At 40.3% G+C, this 23,658-nt stretch overlaps 1 protein-coding gene across 5 annotated transcripts in view; it reads left to right on the forward strand.

Moving 5' to 3' along the window:
- Positions 1-23,658, forward strand: part of dlg2 (discs, large homolog 2 (Drosophila)) — a 389,583-nt gene that overhangs the window by 233,794 nt on the left and 132,131 nt on the right. The window contains exon 1 of one of the 5 annotated variants that reach the window (XM_029690596.1): positions 16,998-17,215. The exons of the other annotated variants lie outside the window; for them this stretch is intronic. Within the exon in view, the coding sequence (XP_029546456.1) occupies positions 17,132-17,215 (84 nt within the window). The 5' untranslated portion in view covers positions 16,998-17,131. Of the gene's footprint in view, positions 1-16,997; positions 17,216-23,658 lie in introns of those variants that run through there. 5 annotated transcript variants of the gene reach the window in all.

The following is a 23,658-nucleotide window of genomic DNA, read 5'->3' on the forward strand; positions in this document are numbered from 1 at the left end:
GGCACTTTTAAAGAATAACCAGGCATCCTCGACTGACGGGATGAGGTCAGTGTCCTTCCAGGGTACCCGGGCCAGGTCGATTAGAAAGGCCTGCTTGCAGAAGTGTTTTAGGGAGCGTTTGACAGTGATGAGGGGTGGTCGTTAGACCGCGAACCCGTAGCGGATGCAGGCAATGAGGCAGTGATCGCTGAGATCCTGATTGAAAACAGCAGAGGTGTATTTCGAGGGCAAGTTGGTCAGGATAATATCTATGAGGGTGCCCATGTTTACGGATTTAGGGTTGTACCTGGTGGGTTCCTTGATAATTTGTGTGAGATTGAGGGCATCTAGCTTAGATTGTAGGACTGCTGGGGTGTTAAGCATATCCCAGTTTAGGTCACCTAACAGAACGAACTCTGAAGATAGATGGGGGGCAATCAATTCACATATGGTGTCCAGGGCACAGCTGGGAGCTAAGGGGGGTCTATAACAGGCGGCAACAGTGAGAGACTTATTTCTGGAGAGATTCATTTTTAAAATTAGAAGCTCGAACTGTTTGGGCATAGACCTGGAAAGTATGACAGAACTTTGCAGGCTATCTCTGGAGTAGATTACAACTCCTCCCCCTTTGGCAGTTCTATCTTGTCGAACATCTCATTCCAAAATCATGGGCATTAATATGGAGTTGGTCTCCCTTTTGCTGCTATAATAGCTTCCACTCTTCTGGGAAGGCTTTCCACTAGATGTTGGAACATTGCTGCGGGGACTTGATCCATTCAGCCACAAGAGCATAAGTGAGGTCGGGCACTGATGTTGGGCGATTAGGCCTGGCTCGCAGTTGGCATTCCAATTCATCCCAAAGGTGTTTGATGGGGTTGAGGTCAGGGCTCTGTGCAGGCCAGTCAAGTTCTTCCACACCGTGCTCAACAAACCATTTATGTATGGACCTCACTATGTGCACAGGGGCATTGTCATGCTGAAAGAGGAAAGGGCCTTCCCCAAACTGTTGCCACAAAGTTGGAAGCACATGCTGTAGCATTAAGATTTCCGTTCACTGGAACTAAGGGGCCTAGCCCAAACCATGAAAAATAGCCCCAGACCATTATTCCTCCTCCACCAAACTTTACACTTGGCACTATGCATTGGGGCAGGTAGAGTTTTCCTGGCATCCACCAAACCCAGATTTCGTCGGCCTGCCAGATGGTGAAGCGGGATTCATCACTCCAGAGAATGCTTTTCCACTGCTCCAGAGTCCAATGGCAGGAGCTTTACACCACTCCAGCCGACACTTGGCATTGCGCATGGTGATCTAAGGCTTGTGTGCGGCTGCTCGGCCATGGCAACCCATTTCATGAAGCTCCCGACAAACAGTTCTTGTGCTGACGTTGTTCCAGAGGCAGTTTGCAACTCTGTTGTGAGTGTTGCAACCAGAGGACAGGCTATTTTTACGCGCTACACGCTTCGGCACTCGCGGTCCCATTCTGTGAGCTTGTGTGGCGTACCACTTCGCAGCTTAGCCGTTGTTGCTCCTAGACGTTTCCACTTCACAATAACAGCATTTACAGTTGACCTTCATTTAAGTTAGCATATTTTTACCCATTTACCTGTAGGTGCCCTTCATTGCAAAGCATTGGAAAACCTCCCTGGTCTTTGTGGTTGAATCTGTGTTCGTAATTCACTGCTCGACTGAGGGAGCTTAGAGATAATTATATGCGTGGGGTACAGAGATGAGGTAGTCATTCAAAAAAATCATGTTAACCATTATTATTGCACACAGAGTGAGTCCGCGCAACTTATTAAGCAAATCTTTTCTCCTGAATTTATATAGGCTTGCCATAAGAAAGGGTTGAATACTTATTGACTCAAGACATTTCAGATTTTCATTTTTTTATTAATATGTAAACATTTCTAAAAATATAAATCCACTTTGACTTAAGGGGTATTGTGTTTAGGCCAGTGACACAAAATCTCAATTGAATCAATTTTATATTCAGGCTGTAACAACAAATGTGGAACAAGTCAAGGGGTGTGAATATGTTCTGAAGGCACTGTACATGCAAGTATGACATTTTTGTTAGCTTTAACACTCTATTAACATATTTGGAGTGATGTGTGGAAGAGGCATGATCAATATACAGTATGTTGCATGGCAGATATGATATATTGTAAATTCATTTAAGTTAGCATTTGCAGTTGAAAATTATTCACTGTAACTACACAAGTTTCAATCTAGGACCTAAAAGGGATCTTCGGCTGTTCCCCCTTTGAAAACCATTTTTTGGATTCCAGGTAGAACTGTTTTGGGTTCCATGCAGAACCTTTTCCACTGAGGGTTCTACATGGAACCCAAAAGGGTTCTTTCTAGTTGGAACCAAAAACGGTTCTTCTATGGGACTCTTTTTTTTCTAAGAGTAAATCTCTCTAAACACCATATGCTCACAAGGTCACCTTCACCAAACACAGCACAGGAGGGGTACACGAGGATTAATATTTACCCTAGTCCTTCTTTTAGTTGCTTTAATTGTGTGTGGGGGGGGTCTGTCTGACTTCGTTGGTATCATCCGATAGAGATTCTTTGAAATGCGTTTGTCTACTCCTTTTTGCCAACAGATTTGTTATCAAAGTAGCATCTGTCTCAATCAAGCAAGCCCAGGCATTATGTGTTCTCTGTCAGGCTTGAAAGAGAGAACATTTGTCTCATCCAGACTTGTTGACTCAAGACGGTGTAAGAAATGGGAGAAACTCTTGAGCTCACTAATGTCTACAAATCTAAAGAAATCTTTTGAGTGAGCGAGTTTGGCAATTGTTTTGCTAATGCAGCACTCAGGAGACCTCTTGGAAGCATTCTCTAATCCCTCTACACAGCTTCAACATCATGTCACTTTGTATTCTAATTACAAAGCTAAAAACGTAAGCTGCTACTGTTCAATTCATCAAATAGTGATATTAGTGTTAAGCACATTTTGCTGAGAAGCTTTAGCCTGTTATTTTAACATGTTACAATTACATTTGTGTTTAAATAAAATGTATTATTGTATTTCCAACCATTTTTAAACATGTATATTTCCGGTAGGGATGCACTGTGATTGTATTGATGTGGAAATTCAATACAGTCTCTTCATACCTGGAAATCTGTCGGTGCTCCAGTATCAGACTGTAAACAATAGATGTCATTCGACAGCAGTTGCTTAGTAACAGTTGGAACCAAGCCAGAGTATTTTGATAATCAGATCTGAGGTTCCCTCTATCTCTGACCTTGTTACCAGTCTGTCACTAATGTATCTGTGGCCACATTGAACATCAGCTATTGCTTCTATGCCTACAGGGAGGGCCTTGATATACTGTAGCATTTTCCCAGATGGATGGATAAGGTCGTTGCTGTAGAAAAGTAAAGTATTCTTAATCAACCCCCCCAAAAAAGTCCTCTTGAGGTGAACTGTGCAAGCACAGCTTTGGTGATGTAGTTATCGCTAAATCAGAAGTTCCTGATGATGATTACTGTGTATGCCTTTTGTGTATGATTGACAGTTCTGAAGATTCACTGGTTGCATTCCAATTTGCACCCTATTCCCTATATAGTGCACTACTTTTGACCAGAGCCCATAGGTCAAAGGTAGTGCACTTTAAAGGGAATTTGGTGCCATTTAGGACAGAACTGTTCAGCCTCCTCGCTCTCTACCACAGGTTAGGACGCGGGAACGGAAAAATGTCATCTTCGCCATCGTAAGCCATTTTACCCTTACACAGGATGCTCTTATCAATCTGCCTTATTATCTGGATGCTCTTCTGTCTCCTGATTTGCACTTGTGTCTCTGAGCGCTAGAATGACATTATCTCCCGGGAAACACCTGTATAATGGGAGAATTCATCCAGTGCCATCAATGGCTCCGTTTTATTCAGTGTAATGAATGTCAGAGGAGGACCATAGAGGAGACGAGGTACTCCAAAACCACAATTATCCCTGGCATGAATAGTTGTGTTATACTTTAGTCTGCATTTTTGGTTTTATAATAGTTTCCGGCAGTTGATGGATACATGCAGGTGTGCATTGACTGCATGATTCAATGACAGTGGGACTGCGAATTGTTTTGGTTTACCCCTACCCCAATGGGTGTTTTTTGCTCGCCCACCACAGAGTCACTGTTTAGGCAAAATGTTTAGAATGACAGGAAATTAGCTTTAAAACTGTAATAATTATAGCAAAAGATTAGCTTTTAAGCTGCACATTTTTCTCGCCGACCAATGGTAAAATGTGTAGAATTGCAGGAAATGGGCTCGCAAAACTGTGGTACACCACTGGCAGATCAGCACCACAGTAAGCAACCCTGACCTCTAATTTAATGCCCCCTTGCTTTTCCATCCCCTTCAAAGTAGATTTCACCCAGAAACATCCACTGTGTGCTAGGGTACTGGAGAATTGGAGAATTTCTCTCCCAGTCTGAAGCCCTTACACAAGAAGGGATATGCCAAAATTGATTTGCTATTAGATGGTAAGTACTTGGCCTCGGTAGCGATGGGGAGCACTCCTGTAAGTGGTCAATTTTCTGTGCTTTACCAGTACTCACTCAAAATACTTTTTGGTTTACCACTGATGGAAAATCCATTGGTGGAAACGGAAAGTATTCAGACCCCTCGACTTTTATCAAATATTGCTACGTTACAGCCTTATTCTAAAATGGATTAAATTTAAACAAATCCTCAGCCATTTACACACAATACAGAAATACCTTATTCACACACAGTACTGTACTAGTCAAAGGTTTTAGAACACCTACTCATTCCTGGGTTATACTATATTTTTACAATTTTGTACATAGTGTACGAAATAACACTTATGGAATCATGTAGTAACCAAAAAAGTGTTAAACAAATCAAAATATGGTTTATATTTGAGATCCTTCAAAGTAGCCAGCCTTTGCCTTGATGACAGCGTTGCATACTCTCGGCAGTCTCTCAACCAGCTTCATGAGATAGTTACCTGGAATGCATTTCAATTAACAGGTGTGTTCAAAGTACATTTGTGGAATTTATTTCCTTCTTAATGCATTTAAGCCAATCAGTTCTGTTGTAACAAGGTAAGGGTGGTATACAGAAGATAGCCCTATTTGGTAAAAGACCAAGTCCATATTATGGCAAGAACAGCTCAAATAATCAAAGAGATATGACAGTCCATCATTACTTTAAGACATGAAGGTCAGTCAATCCGGAACATTTCTAGAACTTCAAAAGTTTCTTTAAGTGCAGTCGCAAAACCCATCAAGCGCTGTGATGAAACTGTCTCTCATGAGGACCGCCACAGGAAAGGAAGACCCAGAGTTACCTCTGCTGCAGAGGATCAGTTCATTAGAGTTACCAGCCTCAGAAATTGCAGCCCAAATAAATAGACACATCTCAACATCAACTGTTCAGAGGAGACTGCGTGAGTCAGGCCTTCATGGTCGAATTGCTGCAAAGAAACCACTACTAAAGGACACCAATAAGGACACCAATAAGAAGAAGAGACTTGCTTTGGCCAAGAAACACGAGCCATGGGGACATTAGACTGGTGGAAATCTGTCTGATGAGTCCAAATTTGAGATTTTTGGTTCCAACCGCCGTGTCTTTGTGAGACGCAGAGTAGGTGAACAGATGATCTCCACATGTGTAGTTCCCACCATGAAGCATGGAGGAGGTGGTGTGGGGGTGCTGTGCTGGTGACACTGTCTGTGATTTATTTAGAATTGAAGGCACACTTAACCAGCATGGCTACCACAGCAAATAAAGAAAAACCCTTATTTAACTAGGCAAGTCAGTTAAGAACAGAATTCTTATTTACAATGACGGCCTACCACGGCCAAACCCAAACCCGAATGGGACTCCCAATCACAGCCGGATGTGATACAGCCTGGACTCGAACCAGGGGACTGTAGTGATGCCTCTTGCACTGAGATGCAGTGCCTCAGACCGCTGCACCACTCGGGATTGAGTAGGTGTGTTCAAACTTTTGACTGGTACTGTAAGTATTCAGACCCTTTGTTATGAGACTCGAAATTGAGTTCGGACTTGAACTCGATCAAACTAAAAATAGCTGTGCAGCAACACTCCCCATCCAACCTGACAGAGCTTGAGAGGATCTGCAGAGAAGAATGGGAGAAACATTGCAAATACAGGTGTGCCAAGCTTGTAGCGTCATACCCAAAAAGACTCAAGGCTGTAATTATTGCCCAAGTGCTCCAACAAAGTCTGAATACTTATGTAAATGTAATATTTCAATATTTTTATTTTTTTGGCAAACATTTAAAAAACAATTTCCCCATGTAATACTTCAAATAATAATGAATTCATAATTCAAATACTTTCTAGTTTCTTACCTGGGTTTTTCCCCCAGTTAATAAGGCACTGCAAAAGTAGACAAAATTGTAAGTGTTTTGGTAAACTTTTTATTCATGTACTTTTACAGTAATTCTATTTAATCATATGTCAATTGTGTATTTATTTGTGCCCTTCCCCCTTACTCCGGTGAAGGCAGGCGCTGATTGTGTGTGTGTGTGTGTGTGTGTGTGTGTGTGTTTGTTTGTGTGTGCACTAACCAACAAGTCAAGGTCATCAGCCGGGTCTATATTTTTTTCACTTCAATCAATAGGCAGCCCTGCAAGTTTGACAGCCTCAGTGTGTGAACCATGGAGTGAATGTACGCTTATTTATGATTGTTGTTTATTTTGTCTGTGTGCAGGGGTTCAGACCGTTTTTTTGCCGTACGGCAAGCCTGGCGTGAGTTTTTACCTCCACATGGGTTGGTAGAATGGAGTTTCTCTCCCTCTTTTAAATCCTGACTTGCGTCTGTCTGTGTGTGTGCGTGCGCGTGTGCATTCGGAGGGGTGGGATAAAGTGGATGTCGAATTTCCATTGGACCTTGTGTACAATTGGGACATAAGGTAATCTTCATCTGTCTTGTGCTTGCGGATGCAGGTTGGCGTCAGAGGATGCAGGTTGACCTGTTGTGTAATGTGCCTCACTCTGCTGGTACATCTAATCTCTAGTTTAAGAGAGACCAGGCTACTTCTGAGTATGAGTGACAGCTTGAACAGGATTTCTATTACACACAAGTATTAGTTGATGACTCCTGGGACATTACCTCTGTGAACCCATCTCTCTGCAACTGCGTCATGTAACACTTGTACGTACACCCAAGCTTTACCGCTGTCTGTAACCCTTTCCTGCAGTCAAATGACTAGTGGCCTCATGGGTGGAATGTTATTAATATTCTTCATAATTAAAAAATTAATAAACATGAAAAAAAACTGCCAGAAATCTGGTGTTTCTATGTCAAATGTTTAAAATCAATATATATTTCAGTCTTCTGTGATGTATATAAAGTGTAATATTGGGTTGCAAACTTAAAATTGTGTCTGAGGTAGAGTATATACTTTGAAATTTGTAGATTTGTTTAAGACTACAAAGAAACACTGTGTTGCCCTGATTTAGCTCACTGCAGTAAAAGGTTAAAAGGCATGGTTCATCCAATCTACATGTTTTTTTTATGAAGTTACAGTAGTTATCTTTGCTAACATTGGGATATTAGATTACATCACAGGTGGCTGGGGGCACCTTAATTGTGGAGGACAGGCTCATAGTAATGGCTGGAGCTGAATAAATGGAATGGTATTGAACACATCAAATACGTGGTTTCCATGTGTTTGATACCATTCCATTCACTCCATGTCAGACATTATAATGACCCGTCTTCCCTTCAGCATCATGGATGACATAAATTGTTGTGGACGATGCTAAATCATGCTGACTACTAAAAGTAAATTATGGATTTATTATGGATTCTGCTGTCACTGCTGGCCTACAAAAGCAACTCAAGGTAAGATTCATTTTGGGTCCTACTAATCACCCCAAACAACCCAAAACAACTCAAAAGTACCCCAAACAGGTACCCAAAATAATATATTTTTTTGTGTAAGATTCAATTTGTTTCAATATGGTTTTATAATAGAGCCTTGTTAGACATGTTATACAGTACCTTCAGAAAGTATTCCTACCCCTTGACTTATTCCACATTTAGTTGTTACAGCCTGAATTCAAAATAAATAATAATTGTAAAAAATCATCTCACCCATCTACACACAATACCCCACAATGACAAGTGAGAACATGTTTTTAGAAATGGCTGGAAATGTGTTGTAAACGAAATACAGAAATATCTAATTTACAAAAGTATTCACGCCCCTGAGCCAATACACATTAGAATCACCTTTGGCAGCAATTAGTGTCTTTCTGGGTAAGTCTCTAAGAGCTTTGCACACCTGGATTGTACAATATTTGCATTATTATTTTTTTAATTCTTAAAGCTCTGAAGTTTTCAAGCCGATTTAAGTCAAAACTGTAACTAGGCCACTGAGGAACATTCAATGTTGTCTTGTAAGCAACTCCAGTGTATATTTGGCCTTGTGTTTAAGGTTATTGTCCTGCTGAAAGGTGAATTTGTCTCCCAGTGTCTGTTGGAAAGCAGACTGAACCAGGTTTTCCTGTAGGATTTTACCTGTGCCTGTGGTTGAAACTGTGTTTGAAATTCAATGCGTATAGGCCAGTGACACAAAATCTCAATTTAATCCATTTTTAAATTCAGGCTGTAGCACAACAAAATGTGGAATAAGTCAAGGGGGTGTGAATACTTTGTGAAGGCACTATACATCACTGCAATGCTGACAACTTCAACCTTTCAAATCTAGATCCCAATTCTGACTGTTGGTTATTATGATTTCTATAGGAAGGGACGAAAACAGTACACTAAGAAGATATATTAGGACATCCTGGTAAAGATCTCTCAATATGCACATGATTTATGCCAATTAAAATCTGCAGATTGTCCTCAGACAACAAAACAATATTAGGTAAACAGTTTACCTTAGAAGTTGAAACAGTGTAACTGCCAAAATGTTACTTTTTTTTAAGAATCACCTGAAATAGCATTAATAACGTGGTATGACTGAAAAGAATGGGTCAAATGTTAACTGTTATCCAATTATCTACACTTGATCTGATACAGTATCATGGTCTATCTTGCCATCATCTACAGGCATTTAGAGCCATAGCATTCTGATGAGTCGTGTTGCTGAAAGCCAAATGTGCCTGTATTGGTGTCCTCTGCTTCTTTTAGGTGTAGAAGGGTCAAATCTGTGAGTTAATGCATTTTCAAGGGCTTGTTTTAAAGATCTGACCCAGGAGAATGTAGCTAAGTAGTGACAATATAGGTGGGAATCACACAGACTATAAGCTTAAATGCATATTTGTGTATTATTTACAGTATGCATTATCTTTGACAGATTCCCTGTGGCTCAAATGTTGGTCAATACATTTGTTTTCAATTCAGGTGCATTATCCAACATGTTGATAAAAGATAACACACAGGCTTCACCCAGAAAATGCATGCCTTATTTATTTCAAAAAGCATAGCTTATAAGCGGTAAAGCACAAAACAGGGCCATTGCTTGTCTGAGAATGACGTAGGTGCTGTAACAACAGCTGTGATTTGAATCTATCATCGCGTAATAATCACTTCGCTCTCAGTCGGACATAACACCTGAAACATTACATTTATAACTAAGTTCTTGTTCATCCACAATAATTTGTAGATGTTTGGTTCTGCTCGGGGTTAGGAAATGGATACAATCAATCCGTTAGCAAAGGATTATAGCCTAGCTCCCTCTGCGTGGATATTGCTTGAGCCAATAGACCGCTCCGTGTCCCACGTCACAGTTTACAGGACGTGGCGTGGGATGATCAATTGAAACAGGCTACACCTGAGCTCAATTTCGAGTCTCGTAGCAAAGGGTCTGAATATTTATGTAAATAAGGTATTTCTGTTTTTATTTTTGTATAAAAAAAAAAAATCTTTGAAAAAGCTGTTTTTGCTTTTTCATTATGGGGTTTTGTGTGTAGATTGATGAGGAAAAATAATAATTAAATCAATTTTAGAATAAGGCTGTAACATAACAAAATGTGGATAAAGTCAAGAGGTCTGAATTCTTTCCGAATGCACTGTAAGTCAGGCCCAGAGTTTTTCCTGGTCAGGGTAAACACCTGTTCCAAACATAAGCATATACACTATCGTTCAAAAGTTTGGGGTGGCTTAGAAATGTCCTTGTTTTTGAAAGAAAAGCACATTTTTTGTCCATTAAAATGACATCAAATTGATCAGAAATACAGTGTAGACATTGTTAATGTTGTAAATGACTATTGTAGCTGGAAACGGCTGATTCTGAATGGAATATCTACATAGACGTACTGAGGCCCGTTATCAGCAACCATCATTCCTGTGTTCCAATGACACTTTGTGTTAGCTAATCCATATTTATAATTTTAAAGGCTAATTGATCATTAGAAAACCCTTTTGCAATTATGTTAACACAGCTGAAACTGTTGTTCTGATTAAAGAAGCAATAAAACTGGCCTTCTTTAGACTAGTTGAGTATCTGGAGCATCAGCGTTTGTGGGTTCAATTACAGACTGAAAATGGCCAGAAACAAAGTACTTTCTTCTGAAACAGTTGAAACTGTTGTTCTGATTAAAGAAGCAATAAAACTTGCCTTCTTTAGACTAGTTGAGTATCTGGAGCATCAGCATTTGTGGGTTTGATTACAGACTGAAAATGGCCAGAAACAAAGTACTTTCTTCTGAAACTCATTAGTCTATTCTTGTTCTGAGAAATTAAGGCTATTCCGTGTGAGAAATTGCCAAGAAACTGAAGATCTCGTACAACGCTGTCTACTACTCCCTTCACAGAACAGCGCAAACTGGCTCTAACCAGAGTAGAAAGAGGAGTGGGAGGCCCCGGTGCACAACTGAGCAAGAGGACAAGCACATTAGTGTCTAGTTTGAGAAACAGATGCCTCACAAGTCCTCAACTGGCAGCTTCATTAAATAGTACCCGCAAAACACCAATCTCAACGTCAACAGTATAGAGGCGACTCCGGGATGCTGGCCTTCTGGGAAGAGTTCCTCTGTCTGTGTTATTTTGCCCATCTTAATCTTTTATTTTTATTGGCCAGTCTGAGATATGGCTTTTTCTTTGCAACTCTGCCTAGAAGGCCAGCATCCCGGAGTCGCCTCTTCACCGTTGACGTTGAGGCTGGTGTTTTGGATTAGCTAACACAACATGCCATTGGAACATAGGAGTGATGGTTGCTGATAATGGGCCTCTGTACGCCTATGTAGATATTCCATAAAAAACTGCCGTTTCCAGCTACAATTGCCATTTACAACATTAACAATGTCTACACTGTATTTCTGATCAATTTGATATTATTTTAATGGACAGAAAATGTGCTTTTCTTTCATAAACAAGGACATTTCTAAGTGCCCCCAAACTTTTGAACGGTAGTGTAGGTGTCATGTCTTGCCCGTGTGTTGTGTAGATATTATCATTATTTTATAGTTATTATCATACTGTATTATTATATTACCAGTTTATTCTCCAAGTTAAGATCCAGTCAAAGAACAATGCACTAAAGGCCAGTGGGAGAGTAGTGTGTGTATCATATTATGCAAATGTGGAGGGTAACCTCTTGGTAAGGCCAAGGGTGGCATGACAAGAAGCCTTGTGTCGTCCATGTTGAGTGCCCCATCCCCCTCCCAGACCCCTCTGGAGCTGTTTACTGTTTACCTGCATGTCCTCCAGACAGAACCCCGGGATGACTAGGGCAGACACTCCAGATGGCTGATGGCCAAGGAATTTTATCCAACCCTGTATGACAAGTCACGATCCAAACTTTCACTGACATGCTGTAGTCACCGACTGGGACTTTTAGCCCGTGGTAGCCATTGTAAAAAATGTGCCAAATACAGCAGTGGTGGAAAAAGTACCTAATTGTCATGCTTGAGCAAAAGTAAAGATACCTTAATGGAAAATGACTCAAGTGAAAGTCACCCAGTAAAATACTACTTGAGTAAAAGTTTTAAAGTATTTTTTTTTTAACATATACATAAGTATCAAAAGTAAATGTAATTGCTAAAATATACTTAAGTATCAAATGTAAAAGTATAAATAATTTCACATTCCTTATATTAAGCAAACCAGGCACCATTTTTTTTATTGTTATTTATTTACAGATAGCCAAGGGCACACTCCCAACACTCAGAAATAATTTACAATTGAGGCATTTGTGTTATTGAGTCTGCCAGATCAGAGGCAGTAGGGATGACCAGGGATGTTCTTTTGAGATGTGCATGAATTGGACAATTTTTCTGTACTGCTAAGCATTCAAAATGTAACGAGTACTTTTGGGTGTCAGGGAAAATGTATTGAGTAAAAAGTACATTATTTTCTTTAGGAATGTAGTAAAGTAAAAGTTGTAGAAAATATCAGTAGTTACATAAAGTACATAAACCCCCCAAAACTACTTAAGTACTTTACACCACTGAAAGGTAGCATTAGTCCAGTAGATAAGCACCAAAAAATGCCATGTTGTTGTTCACTTTTGTAGTAATGATTTCATGAATGCGAAGTTGAATATTTGCCGGCAGGCAATAGGCAATTGTTTTTGGAGATTATTTACAGAAAGTATTTTTCATAGCTGCCATTCTTAGCCTCACCAGCATCTAAAGCTGATATTCAATCAATTGGTAATGGTGGATTTCCGGATAGCACTTTCGGAAGTGTGTTTGAAATGCACACCGGCATGTGCAAGATGAAGGGAGTTGAAACTATATTCAGAAAGTGGAAGTCCTATGTCGTGAGCCTTTCAGGACTAAATGCAACCTGACTAAGTGCATGCAACCAGACAGACAACTTCTAAATCAAGTATTAACTCTCTCCATCCGAAAAATCGAATGCAAGTCTGAAAGCACTGTTAGAAAATCCCCCAATCACTCTAATGGACATTGCAATTTTTACCTTGGGGGGGTAGATTGAAATCAACAAATGAAAGGCATGATAGACTACTTTAAGTAACAGAAGCAAAGCATAGTTATGAGAGTGCAGTGGGAATGAGGGCATATGAATGAGCATGAATACAGTTTTAGAATACAGCTGGTGAAATGCTGAATATTGTTTTTATTCAGTGATAAATAGCGTTATAAAAATGTGTACCTGCAGTGGTAAATGTGTGACATCGCTCATGCATTATGTGGTTTTGGTTCACCTCCTGATGTTCAGACATATTTTGCCTTTATCTGATTATTGCTAAACTAGTTCATTAATACAAAATATTCTTATTATTGCATAATCCTAATTTGCTGAATTTACAAATTCAAGTTACTCCCTTGGACCCACTCTTATCTATATGAAACAGACATGCTCATGATGAACAAAAACAATAATTGAAGTTTGGCTGATCTGCCTTCAGAAAGTATTCACACTCCTTGACTTTTTCCATATTGTGTTGTGTTACAAAGTGGGATTAAAATTGATTTGTAATTTTTTTTCTGTCAATGATCTACACAAAATACTCAGTAGAAGATTACATTTTTATGAATGGAAAATAAAATACTAATATATCTTGATTAGATAAGTATTCAACCCCCTGAGTCAATACATGTAAGATTTACCTTTGGCAGTGATTACAGCTGTGAGTCTTTCTGGGTAAGTCTGTAAGAGCTTTGTACACTTGGATTGTACAATATTTGCCCATTATTCTTTAAAAATTGTCCAGCTCTTTCAAGTTGGTTATTGATCATTGCTAGACAACCATTTTGAAGTCTTGCCATAGATTTTCAAGTTGATTTAAGTTAAAACTGTAAATAGGCCACTCAGGAACATTCAATGTCGTCTTGGTAAGCAACTCCAGTGAATAATTGGCCTTGTTTTAGGCTAAACCAGTTTTTCCTCTTGGATTTTACCGGCGCTTAACTCTATTATGTTTAATTTTATCCCACAACTACAGGTGGGGAAAGGCTGCCTAAGTATGATTCCTAATCAGAGACAACGATAGACAGCTGCCTCTGATTAGGAACCATACTCGGCTCAAAACAAAGAAATAGACATCATAGAATGCCCACCCCACACCCTGACCTAACCACATAGCATACTCATAACATGGTGCAGCCACCACCATTCTTCAAAATATGAAGAGTGACGTGTTGTTGGATTTGCCACAAACATAACGCTTTGTATTTAGGAAAAAAAGTTGGCACATTTTTTGCAGTATTACTTTAGTGCGTTATTGCAAACAGAATGCATGTTTTGGAATATTTGATTCTGCTCAGGCTTCTTTTCACCCTGTCATTTAGGTTAGTATTGTGGAGTAACTACAATGTTGTTGATCCATCCACAGTTTTCTCCTATCACTGCCATTAAACTCTGTAACCTCACGGTGAAATCCCTGAGCGGTTTCCTTCCTCTCTGGCAACTGAGTTAGGAAGGACGCCTGTATCTTTGTAGTGACTGATTGTATTGAAACACCATCTGAAGCATACAATTAATAACTGCACCATGCTCAAAGGGATGTTTGCTTTTTTTACCCATCTACCAAGAGGTGCCCTTCTTTGCGAGGCATAGGAAAACCTTCCTGGTCTTTGTGGTTGTATCTGTGCTTGAAATTCACTGCTTGACTTAGGGACCTTACTGATAATTGTATGTGTGGGGTACCGAGATGGGGTATTCATTTAAAAATAATGTTAAAAACTATTATTGCACACAGAGTGAGACCATGCAACTTATTATGTGACTTGTTAAGCAGATTTTTACAAATGAAATTATTTAGACTTGCCATAACAAAAGGGTTGTGAATACTTTCTGAAGGCATTATACTAACAGTCATGATGCAGTTGTAGTGTGTCTCCCAAATAGCACCCTATTCCCTACATAGTGCACTTCTTTTGACCAGAGCCCTATGGGCTACCACAGCAAATAAAGAAAAACCCTTGATTTTTATTTTATTTTTTTATTTACTAGGAAAGTCAGTTAAGAACAAATTCTTATTTACAGTGACGGCCTACCCCGGTCAAACCCGGACGACGCTGGGCCAATTGTGTGCCGCCCTACGGGACTCCCAATCACGGCCGGTTGTGATACAGCCTGGATATACAGGGAATAGATTGCCTCTGGGACGCAATTGCACCGTGGTTGTGCCAGAACACCTCAGTCCTCTTCTTCTGTTCACTCCACGTACAGCTCCATTTAGTCTATTAGAGACAAGATATCCCTCATAATCTAAAACAGGAATTCCCTCTCACAGTTTGGACATGAATATATGCAAAACACACCAGCAGATGACAAATGTTTTGAAATGGGCTACAACATCATGGCATCTCATAGTGTGGACTAGGCAGACATTTTGAGGTGATATATTTAACCTAGAAAAATCCATTGTCATCACTGTAAACTGCAGGCGTGTTGGTTTTTGTCACTAAGCAATGGCGCTTAAAATCTTCACAACAAAACTGAGCTATTCAAGAGTATTTGTATTATCCATAGTTCTTATAATTTCCAGACAAATCTTGTGGTCTGCTTTAGTACTGAAGACCCTGAGAGCTCTTTACAGCTCACAATGTGCTCTTAAGTGATTGTAACGTTCAGGCGCTGTTTAGAGAGTTATCAGGAACCAGTCTAACCCTCCCTCAGCTGCGGACGGTATTCCTCTGGGGTCCAGTGGTTTGATGTGTGTGTCGGGCTATTGATTGGGGTGAAAATGAGGCACGGTGTGGTTGTGTTAATAAGCCCTCCATGAGGTCTGACATGAGCCGACACTACATTAATGAAGCACATCCTTCACTGCTGCCATCATATTTCCCATCAGATAAGATGGGGTAATGCTTAAGGCTTTTAATGAATTACATTTACATTTTGGTCATTTAGCAGACGCTGTTCTCCAGAGCCACTTACAGTCAGTGCATTCGACTAAGGTAGGTGAGACAACCACATATCTATTCAGAACATGATCATGAACATAACATTTGATAGCTGATAAAAAGAGAGTATGTTATACAATTATGAGGGAATCCAAGGATATTTTTGCCCAATGGTTCGAACTGTAAAATGCACGTTATTGTCATTGTAGATCTAATGCTGATTGCATTTGAGTAGGACTGTAGAGTACAGAATGTTAAACAAAGTAAATGGCAAAAAGTGAAAAGGTAAAAAACATTGATTTATTGTACCTTAATATAGCAGAATACATTGATAGATTAACATTAGATGGATGAAGAGGAAAAATGTAGGGAATTCCAAGAAGGAATTTTAGTGATGGTCCTTGTTCGTACATAAGTACTGATTGAATCACTCTAAAAAATGCGTTATAGAAGTAAATAGAATGAAAATAGCTTATAATGAGCAGAGAAAAGAAAATGAGCAGAGAAATATTGGAGTATACATTTATTATATTTCATCTGCATTTTATTGTTTAAGGGACTGGTACATGTACACAAAAATGACAAATATTTGTTTTCTGAAAAATAGATTTAATCTCAATGAGGAAAAACCTGTATAAATAAAGGTTAAATAACATTTTGAAAAAGGAGGTTTTGTAGAAGTACCCCCATCCGAGGTAGTGAGTAATTGGGTTGTTTTCTTTGTCATGAAAATTACAGGTTTAGTACCCACGTTGCATTGCACTAGCGTGACTCATGGAAACAGACTCTGTGTGTTCCCCATAGGGTCCTCCTCACCATGGCGGTGTGTGAAAGTGTGTGTATAAAACCTGCCAAGCTGGAAGGCACCATTGATTTAGCAGCAGCTTTTCCCCTTCCACTCTCAACCCTGCTGCCTAAGGCGGAGGGGGGAAGAGAGAGAGAGAGACACAGGCAGGCCCCAGGATGATGTAGAGCACTGGGCTGGGTGATATCAAACCTCCCCTGGGTGCTAGGGGTCTAGATAGGCAGTTTTCGGGGCTAGATTGGTGTTAAGGATGCTAATACATGCTCTCTGTCCGTCCCTTCTGTCTGTGATATGTAAATAGACCTGCAGACGGTCCCCCCCCCACTTCTCTCTCTCTCTCTTTCAAAGTGAGTGTGTGTGTGGGTGAGAGAGAGAGACCTGCCTCTGCTGTGCTGAGATGCAGAGAAAGCGAGAGAGGGTAAGAGAGCGAGGGAGTCCCACTTCTGCTTTCCCACTCTCATCATTCCCCCTCCTGCTCTCTCTTGCCTGTGGAATATACTGACAAGGAATAATCTCTCAGGCACATACACGGCTGTGCAAACAAAACATTTGCTCTATTTCTTTTCTGTGAGTATGTTTGCCTCGATTTTCTATGCTAAGAAGCTAGGGAGAAGACTTGTACAGAATGCGAGGAAAGCCAAAATGCAGAAAGAGACGGTAGGTGTGAGATGTTTTCTGATTTATTTTGGTCAACAAATAGTGGCATAGTTTCAGAAGAATACAAAGTGAAAGTGTCCATCTGGATGTAAGAAGCATCTTTCTTGTTTATCATTTTGAAAGGCTCAGCGTTGTGGGCTATGCAATCTGTTCCTTAAAAGCATCTGTTCTAACGCATTTGAGAGCGAGCATAAGAGACCTTAAAGCAACGCCGTATCTTTCTCATTAACTGCACAATATCCTCTTATCAGCTGTCCTCCGGTTACATTTCTCCTCAAACGTCTCTGAAGTCCCCGATACAGAGTTTGACAATGTGTCTGTTGCACTAGCAGATTTTCCTCTTAAGTCTTCAGAGTCTTAAGATAAATCAGCATCGCTTCAGATTAGTCCAGGGGCAGTTGCTTACAGTACATTGCCAGTATATACTGTTTAACAGATAGACAGATTGGAAAGTGTGTTTTGGTCCTGTAAGAAGTCCTGCTGACGTTGCTGAGACTGAGGTTGTCCCAATATGGACACCGTATGAGTGTTTTGGACTGTACGTGTTATGTACGTGTCATAAGTCACCCGGGATGGTGTGTGATTAATGTGACTTACGTGAAGTAGAAAGTAAGTAGTCTATTTTTGAAAGTATTTTATTTGCGGTGTGCTTTTATGCTTTTACTTTATCCTAAGATTTTTATAATCCAGAACATGTTGAATAGGGGCTATTGAGGAAATTGTCCGTTTTTTAGCTCTTTTCAATTGGCTTTCAACATGTTTCTGCTCTAGGGCTAAGTCGCTCACTCCCAAGCCCGTTATGCTGCACAAGCCTCTGGTGGTGGAATCTAAGCAAGCTGTACAGTAAACCAAAACATGTTGTCCTCTATGGCTTATATTGTGATGTGGATTTGTTCACTTAAACATCATGATGTCTAGCAACAATAGAGCTGATTTGCAATGGGGATGCGGAGAGTCTGGGGTGGGACATATTGATCCAGATTGGAGACTAGAGGAGTCAGGGACAAGGTAGTCTCGCAGGGCCAACCTTCCAAATTTTGTCTTGTTGACTCGACTATTGGAAGTCTGGAGGTTTTTAGTTTAGAATGTTGTATTGGAATGGAAGCGCTGGCTGCCGACCGAATTGGACAAGGAAAGTTTTAGTAGCATCATTTTTTGTATCTTATGTTATTTGCAAAAATGGCAAAAATGATTGAAGCTGAAGTCTTATATCTCCCTCTCTAACTTTAAGCATCAGCTGTCAGAGCAGCTTACCGATCACTGTACACAGCCAATCTGTAAATAGCACACCCAACTTCCTCATCCCCATATTGTTACTTATCCTCTTGCTCTTTTGCACCCCAGTATCTCTACTTGCACATCATCTGCACATCTATCACTCCAGTATTAATGCTAAATTGTAATTATTTCACCTCTATGATCTATTTATTGCCTTACCTTCCTACTCTTCTACATTTGCACACACTGTACATAGATTGTTCTATTGTGTTATTGACTGTACATTTGTTTCTGTGTAACTCTGTGTTGTGATTTTTGTCGCACTGCTTTGCTTTATCTTGGCCAGGTCACTGTTGTAAATGAGAACTTGTTTTCAACTGGCCTACCTGGTTAAATAAAGGTGAAATAAAATAAATAAATAATTTTTTTTAGCTTGTTGTAAGTAAGAAAGTAGTTGTTTTAGTGTGATATATTTTGAAATGGATGGATTACCAACCAGGGGTATTTTTTGCTCACTGTACTCACCATTAACTTTACAGTATGTTGTGGGCAAAATGACTTGGCCATAACCTTCACCTCATACATTGCATTGTCCAAGCACTCTTAAACACAGCCAAAAGAACATTGGCATTGGCACACAGGTCTGCAGACACTCACTCATGCGTGTGCGCGCCCGCGTGTATTGCGGCCCTGTAACTGAAGAAGCTGGGGTGTTGGTTGTGGTTGTGGCTGAGGGAATATGGTGCTTGTGAAGCTGAGCGTGAATGAGCAACAGGGAGAGCGGAGAGGAGCGTGGGCCTCAGCACAGTTGGGAAGCAACTAATTGGTCCACTGTGTCAGCTCTTGTACAGAATAAACCACAGAGTTATTGGGGGGGGAGTAGAATATACTTTTCAGGTTTTCTTTCTCCTAAGCTCTTTACCCTAAACTACTGTCTGGGATTTGGGAAACTGTTCAATGATTTTTTGAAATGTAGCCATTGTTTCTTTAAGTAAATACGTTATGAGCATCATGAGCTTCAGTGAAAGTACTGCTAAATCTATTTTCATTTATAGTCTCGTTTTGGAATGGTGTTACCTAAACAAATGTAACTTTTACAGATTTTGAAAAGGAAACTGAACATAAAGCCAAAACAATGAATCCTCTAAAGTAACCTTCACGATATCATATATGCATTTCTTCTTATACGTGTCAAAGTAGGACCGACAGCCTATTCTCTAAGAGTCCTTGATATACCACCTTGATTAAATAGTCATTTTACCTTCACCTGAAACACAAGAACAAATCCAAGCAGCGGAGCGATTAAATCAAATTGAAAGAGGACTGGTTTTGTTATTAGATTACCAGAGCAGCCACTGCTCACTGCCAGATATACTCATATGCATAACCGTAGCAGAAATAGCCAATTTAATTCTCACACTTTTGAATGATATAAAATATGTATTTTCCACTTGAAGAAATAGAGTTGTGCTCGTGTTTGCTAAGCAGCCCTGACACGAAGTCTGGAAAAGGGCTGCTCTTGGTGTAATATTCCTTTCGGGGTTTAGTTTCTTTAGTGGCTACTTCATTTTTCTATTGAATAATTTGAACATTGAACAGTGAGAAGCATTATCAACAAGCAAAGTCGGAAAAGAGATTCACAGTTGACATACTTAAATATTTCAGCTTTTATTCTCCAGCCTACTTTAACTTTTCAGTGTGGTTCTCAAGTTTGATCAATAAGGTATTTTGGAAAAACACTTGTTTCTCAGCTCCAGCCAGCCAGGTTGCAAGCCTTAGACTGCATTATTTGACTGTGTCCAATTGGGTTATACGTACAGTCGTGACCTGGTGAATCATCCACCAGAAGGTTGGTCGATGGGGATGGTTGGGCATAACGCGCTGCTTGTAGGGCGGAGCGTCGCATTTTCAGTGTTTTGTTTAAGGTTTTGTCCCGGTTGCAGAGTTTGGTCTTTGGGAGCTTACTTTTGCCTTAAGATCAGTCTGGGTTTAAGATATAGCCGTCGGGGTTTAACCTCAACTTAACCCTAGAGGATTTAGCAGTTACGGTAGTCATAATTTTGACTAGCTACGGTCATCATTTTGACGAGGCACTTGGACATCATGTTGCTCCATTGTTATGGTGTTAGTTCATGATGAAGATCCATTGATATCAAGTCACTCACTCCTGAATAATTTTTGGAAAACGCATCACTTGTGTAATGAAGTTTACTGACGTGCCAAACACAAACAGAAGGTTATGTCAGAAGTGTTCTTTGCCATAACCTCAATTCTAAAAATCTGAAATAATATCCCCATCAAGAGTCAGTTGCTGTTCCTCATTATTTTTGTCGTTGTTTAACACCTCTCAATCTAATTTTATTGGTCACACACGTGTTTAGCAGATGTTATTGCGGGTGTAGCGAAATACTTGTGTTTCTAGCTCCAACAGTGCAGTACTATCTAACAAGTAATATCTAACAATTTCACAACAATACACATCAATACACACAAATCTCATGGACCTTAACATTAATTTAAAAAAAACTCAAACCCTCTGATGACTAGGAATTCATTGATTTGCAGGTGGCCAGACACATTGTTGTATGAAGGCCAGACACAAATGTATGAAATGTATGCACTCATTACTTATCCAGTAAGTCGCTCTGGATAAGAGCGTCTGCTAAATGACTAAAATGTAAATGTAATTGTTGTTCTTACTATCCAGGAGTCATTTCAACAAAAATATTATATTATTCCCTCTAACAAAGGGCGTACCACACCATCTTGTCCTCCCAAACATTTGCCCTGTGTTGTCGGGCTCAAACTCCATTCATTCTCAGATGAGACCATCGTAACGTCATTACAATCTCACACTGTTGAATGTCGCTCTCATTTGTCTTTCTCATTTCCTCCATCAGGTTTATCACATTGCAATAACTTTTTAGCTTCGTTTCTGGAAAAGGATTTGATCAGTCGGACTTCTGCCAACAAAAAACGATATTCATTTTAGGACATTGCCTTCCTTTGATTTTCTGCAATGCCTCCATTTTGTATTTACAGCAGTCTTGGGCTGCATCCTAAATGGCAACCTTTTCCCTATATAGTGCACTAAATAGGGAATAATTGGGTGCCATTTGGGCTGCACACTGAGTCAGTAGTGTAGTGGAAGAGATCCTGCCATCGGTCACAAAGCCAAACGTTTTTAGATGTATTACAGGAGTGCATAGTGCAGGATTTTCATTCCTTACACAGGATTTTTAATATCCCTTCACAATTGATTTCCTTAATTGGATACGGGAAGGAATAGACAGTTTCCATTCTAAACGTGAGGTGGTGTGTGGACATAATATATGCTATTTAGCAGACGCTTTTTATACCAAGTGACTTACAGTCATGCTTGCATTCATACAGTATTTCGTATGGGGTGGCCCGAGCAGGAATCAAACCCACAATCCATGGCGTTGCAGACACCATGCTCTACCAACTGAGCAACACAGGTCATTAGGAGTCCCATAGGTGTACTCCTCCTAATATTCCCCTAAATGGGAAATAGGGTGTGGAAAAAGTAAGAATTACTGGACTCTCTCACGTAAGGATTTGTCATCATCAAGAAGTGATGAATGTATTAGTTTTGGTTTTCCTTTGTTGATTGACCCTCCTGCTGTAGGAGTCCTGCATCTCTTAATTCATATTTTGTATCTATTAATAAACTATTGCATTGACGATTGCGTTGCTTTGATTGTTCGATTTATTCAATACAGAATGCCGTATTGCATCCAATTTTGTTCGGTTTATGATTTATATTGCACAGTGAAGATTTTACAGAATTGTTGCCAATTAGGCTTTCACTTATCTGGCTTCTGATGCTGTTATTATGGAGTGAAGACTGTCTTTTGTGTGAGATACAGCAGGATATTCCGTGTCTGTGACTGATGAAGTTAATTGCAAAGCTGGCATATCATTTTATCCATTGTTCAGATGGACTCTTAGACAGCTTTTGTCAAGACATCTTTCTGTGTTTTTCCACATTTACAGTGCATTCGGAAAGTATTCAGACCCCTTAACTATTTCCACCTTTTGTTACATTACAATTTACGCACAATACCTCATCATGACAAAGCAAAAACAAGTTTTATACATTTTTGCAAATGTATATAAAAAAAAATGAAATCTCCCAATTACATAAGTATTCAGACCCTTTACTCAGTATTTTGTTGAAGAACCTTTGGCAGTGATTACAGCATCAAGTCTTCTTTGGTATGACGCTACAAGCTTGGCACACCTGTATTTGGGGAGTTTCTCCCATTCTTCTCTGCAGATCCTCTCAAGCTCTGTCAGGTTGGATGGGGAGCGTTGCTGCACAGCTATTTTCAGGTCTCTCCAGAGATGTTTGATCAGGTTCAAGTCCAGGCTCTGGCTGGGCCTCTCAAGGACATTCAGAGACTTGTCCCGAAGCCACTCCTGCATTGTCTTTGCTGTGTGCTTAGGGTTGTTGTCCTGTTAGAAGGTGAACCTTCCCCTCCATTCTGAGGTCCTGAGAACTCCTTCGCAGGTTTTCATCAAGGATCTCTCTGTACTTTGCTCAATTCATTTTTCCCTCGATCCTGACTAGTCTCCCAGTCCCTGTCGCTGAAAAACATCCCTACAGCATGATGCTGCCACCACCATGCTTCCCCATAGGGATGGTGCCAGGTTTCCTCCAGACGTTACGCTTGGCATTCAGGCCAAATATTTCAATCTTGGTTTCATCAAACCAGAGAATCTTGTTTCTCATGGTCTGAGAGTCTTTAGGTGCCTTTTAGCAAACTCCAACCGGGCTGTCATGTGCCTTTTACTGAGGAGTGGCTTCCTTCTGGCCACTCTACCATAAAGGCCTGATTGGTGGAATGCTGCGGAGATGGTTGTCCTTCTGGAAGGTTCTCCGATCTCCACAGAGGAACTCTGGAGCTCTCTGAATGACCATCGGGTTCTTGGTCACCTCCCTGACCAAGGCCCTTCTCCCCTGATTGCTCAGTTTGACAGGGCGGCCAGCTCTAGGCAGAGTTTTAGTGGTTCCAAACGTCTTCTATTTAAGAATGATGGAGGCCACTGTGTTCTTGGGGACTATCAATACTGCATACATTTTTGGTACCATTCCCCAGATCTGTGTCTTGACCCAATCCTGTCTCGGAGATCGACGGACAATTCCTTTGACCTCAGGCTTGGTTTTTGATCTGACATGCACTGTCAACTGTAGGACCTTA

The sequence above is a fragment of the Salmo trutta genome, chromosome 15 (genome assembly GCF_901001165.1).
Source record: "Salmo trutta chromosome 15, fSalTru1.1, whole genome shotgun sequence".
NCBI classification, from domain to species: domain Eukaryota; kingdom Metazoa; phylum Chordata; class Actinopteri; order Salmoniformes; family Salmonidae; genus Salmo; species Salmo trutta.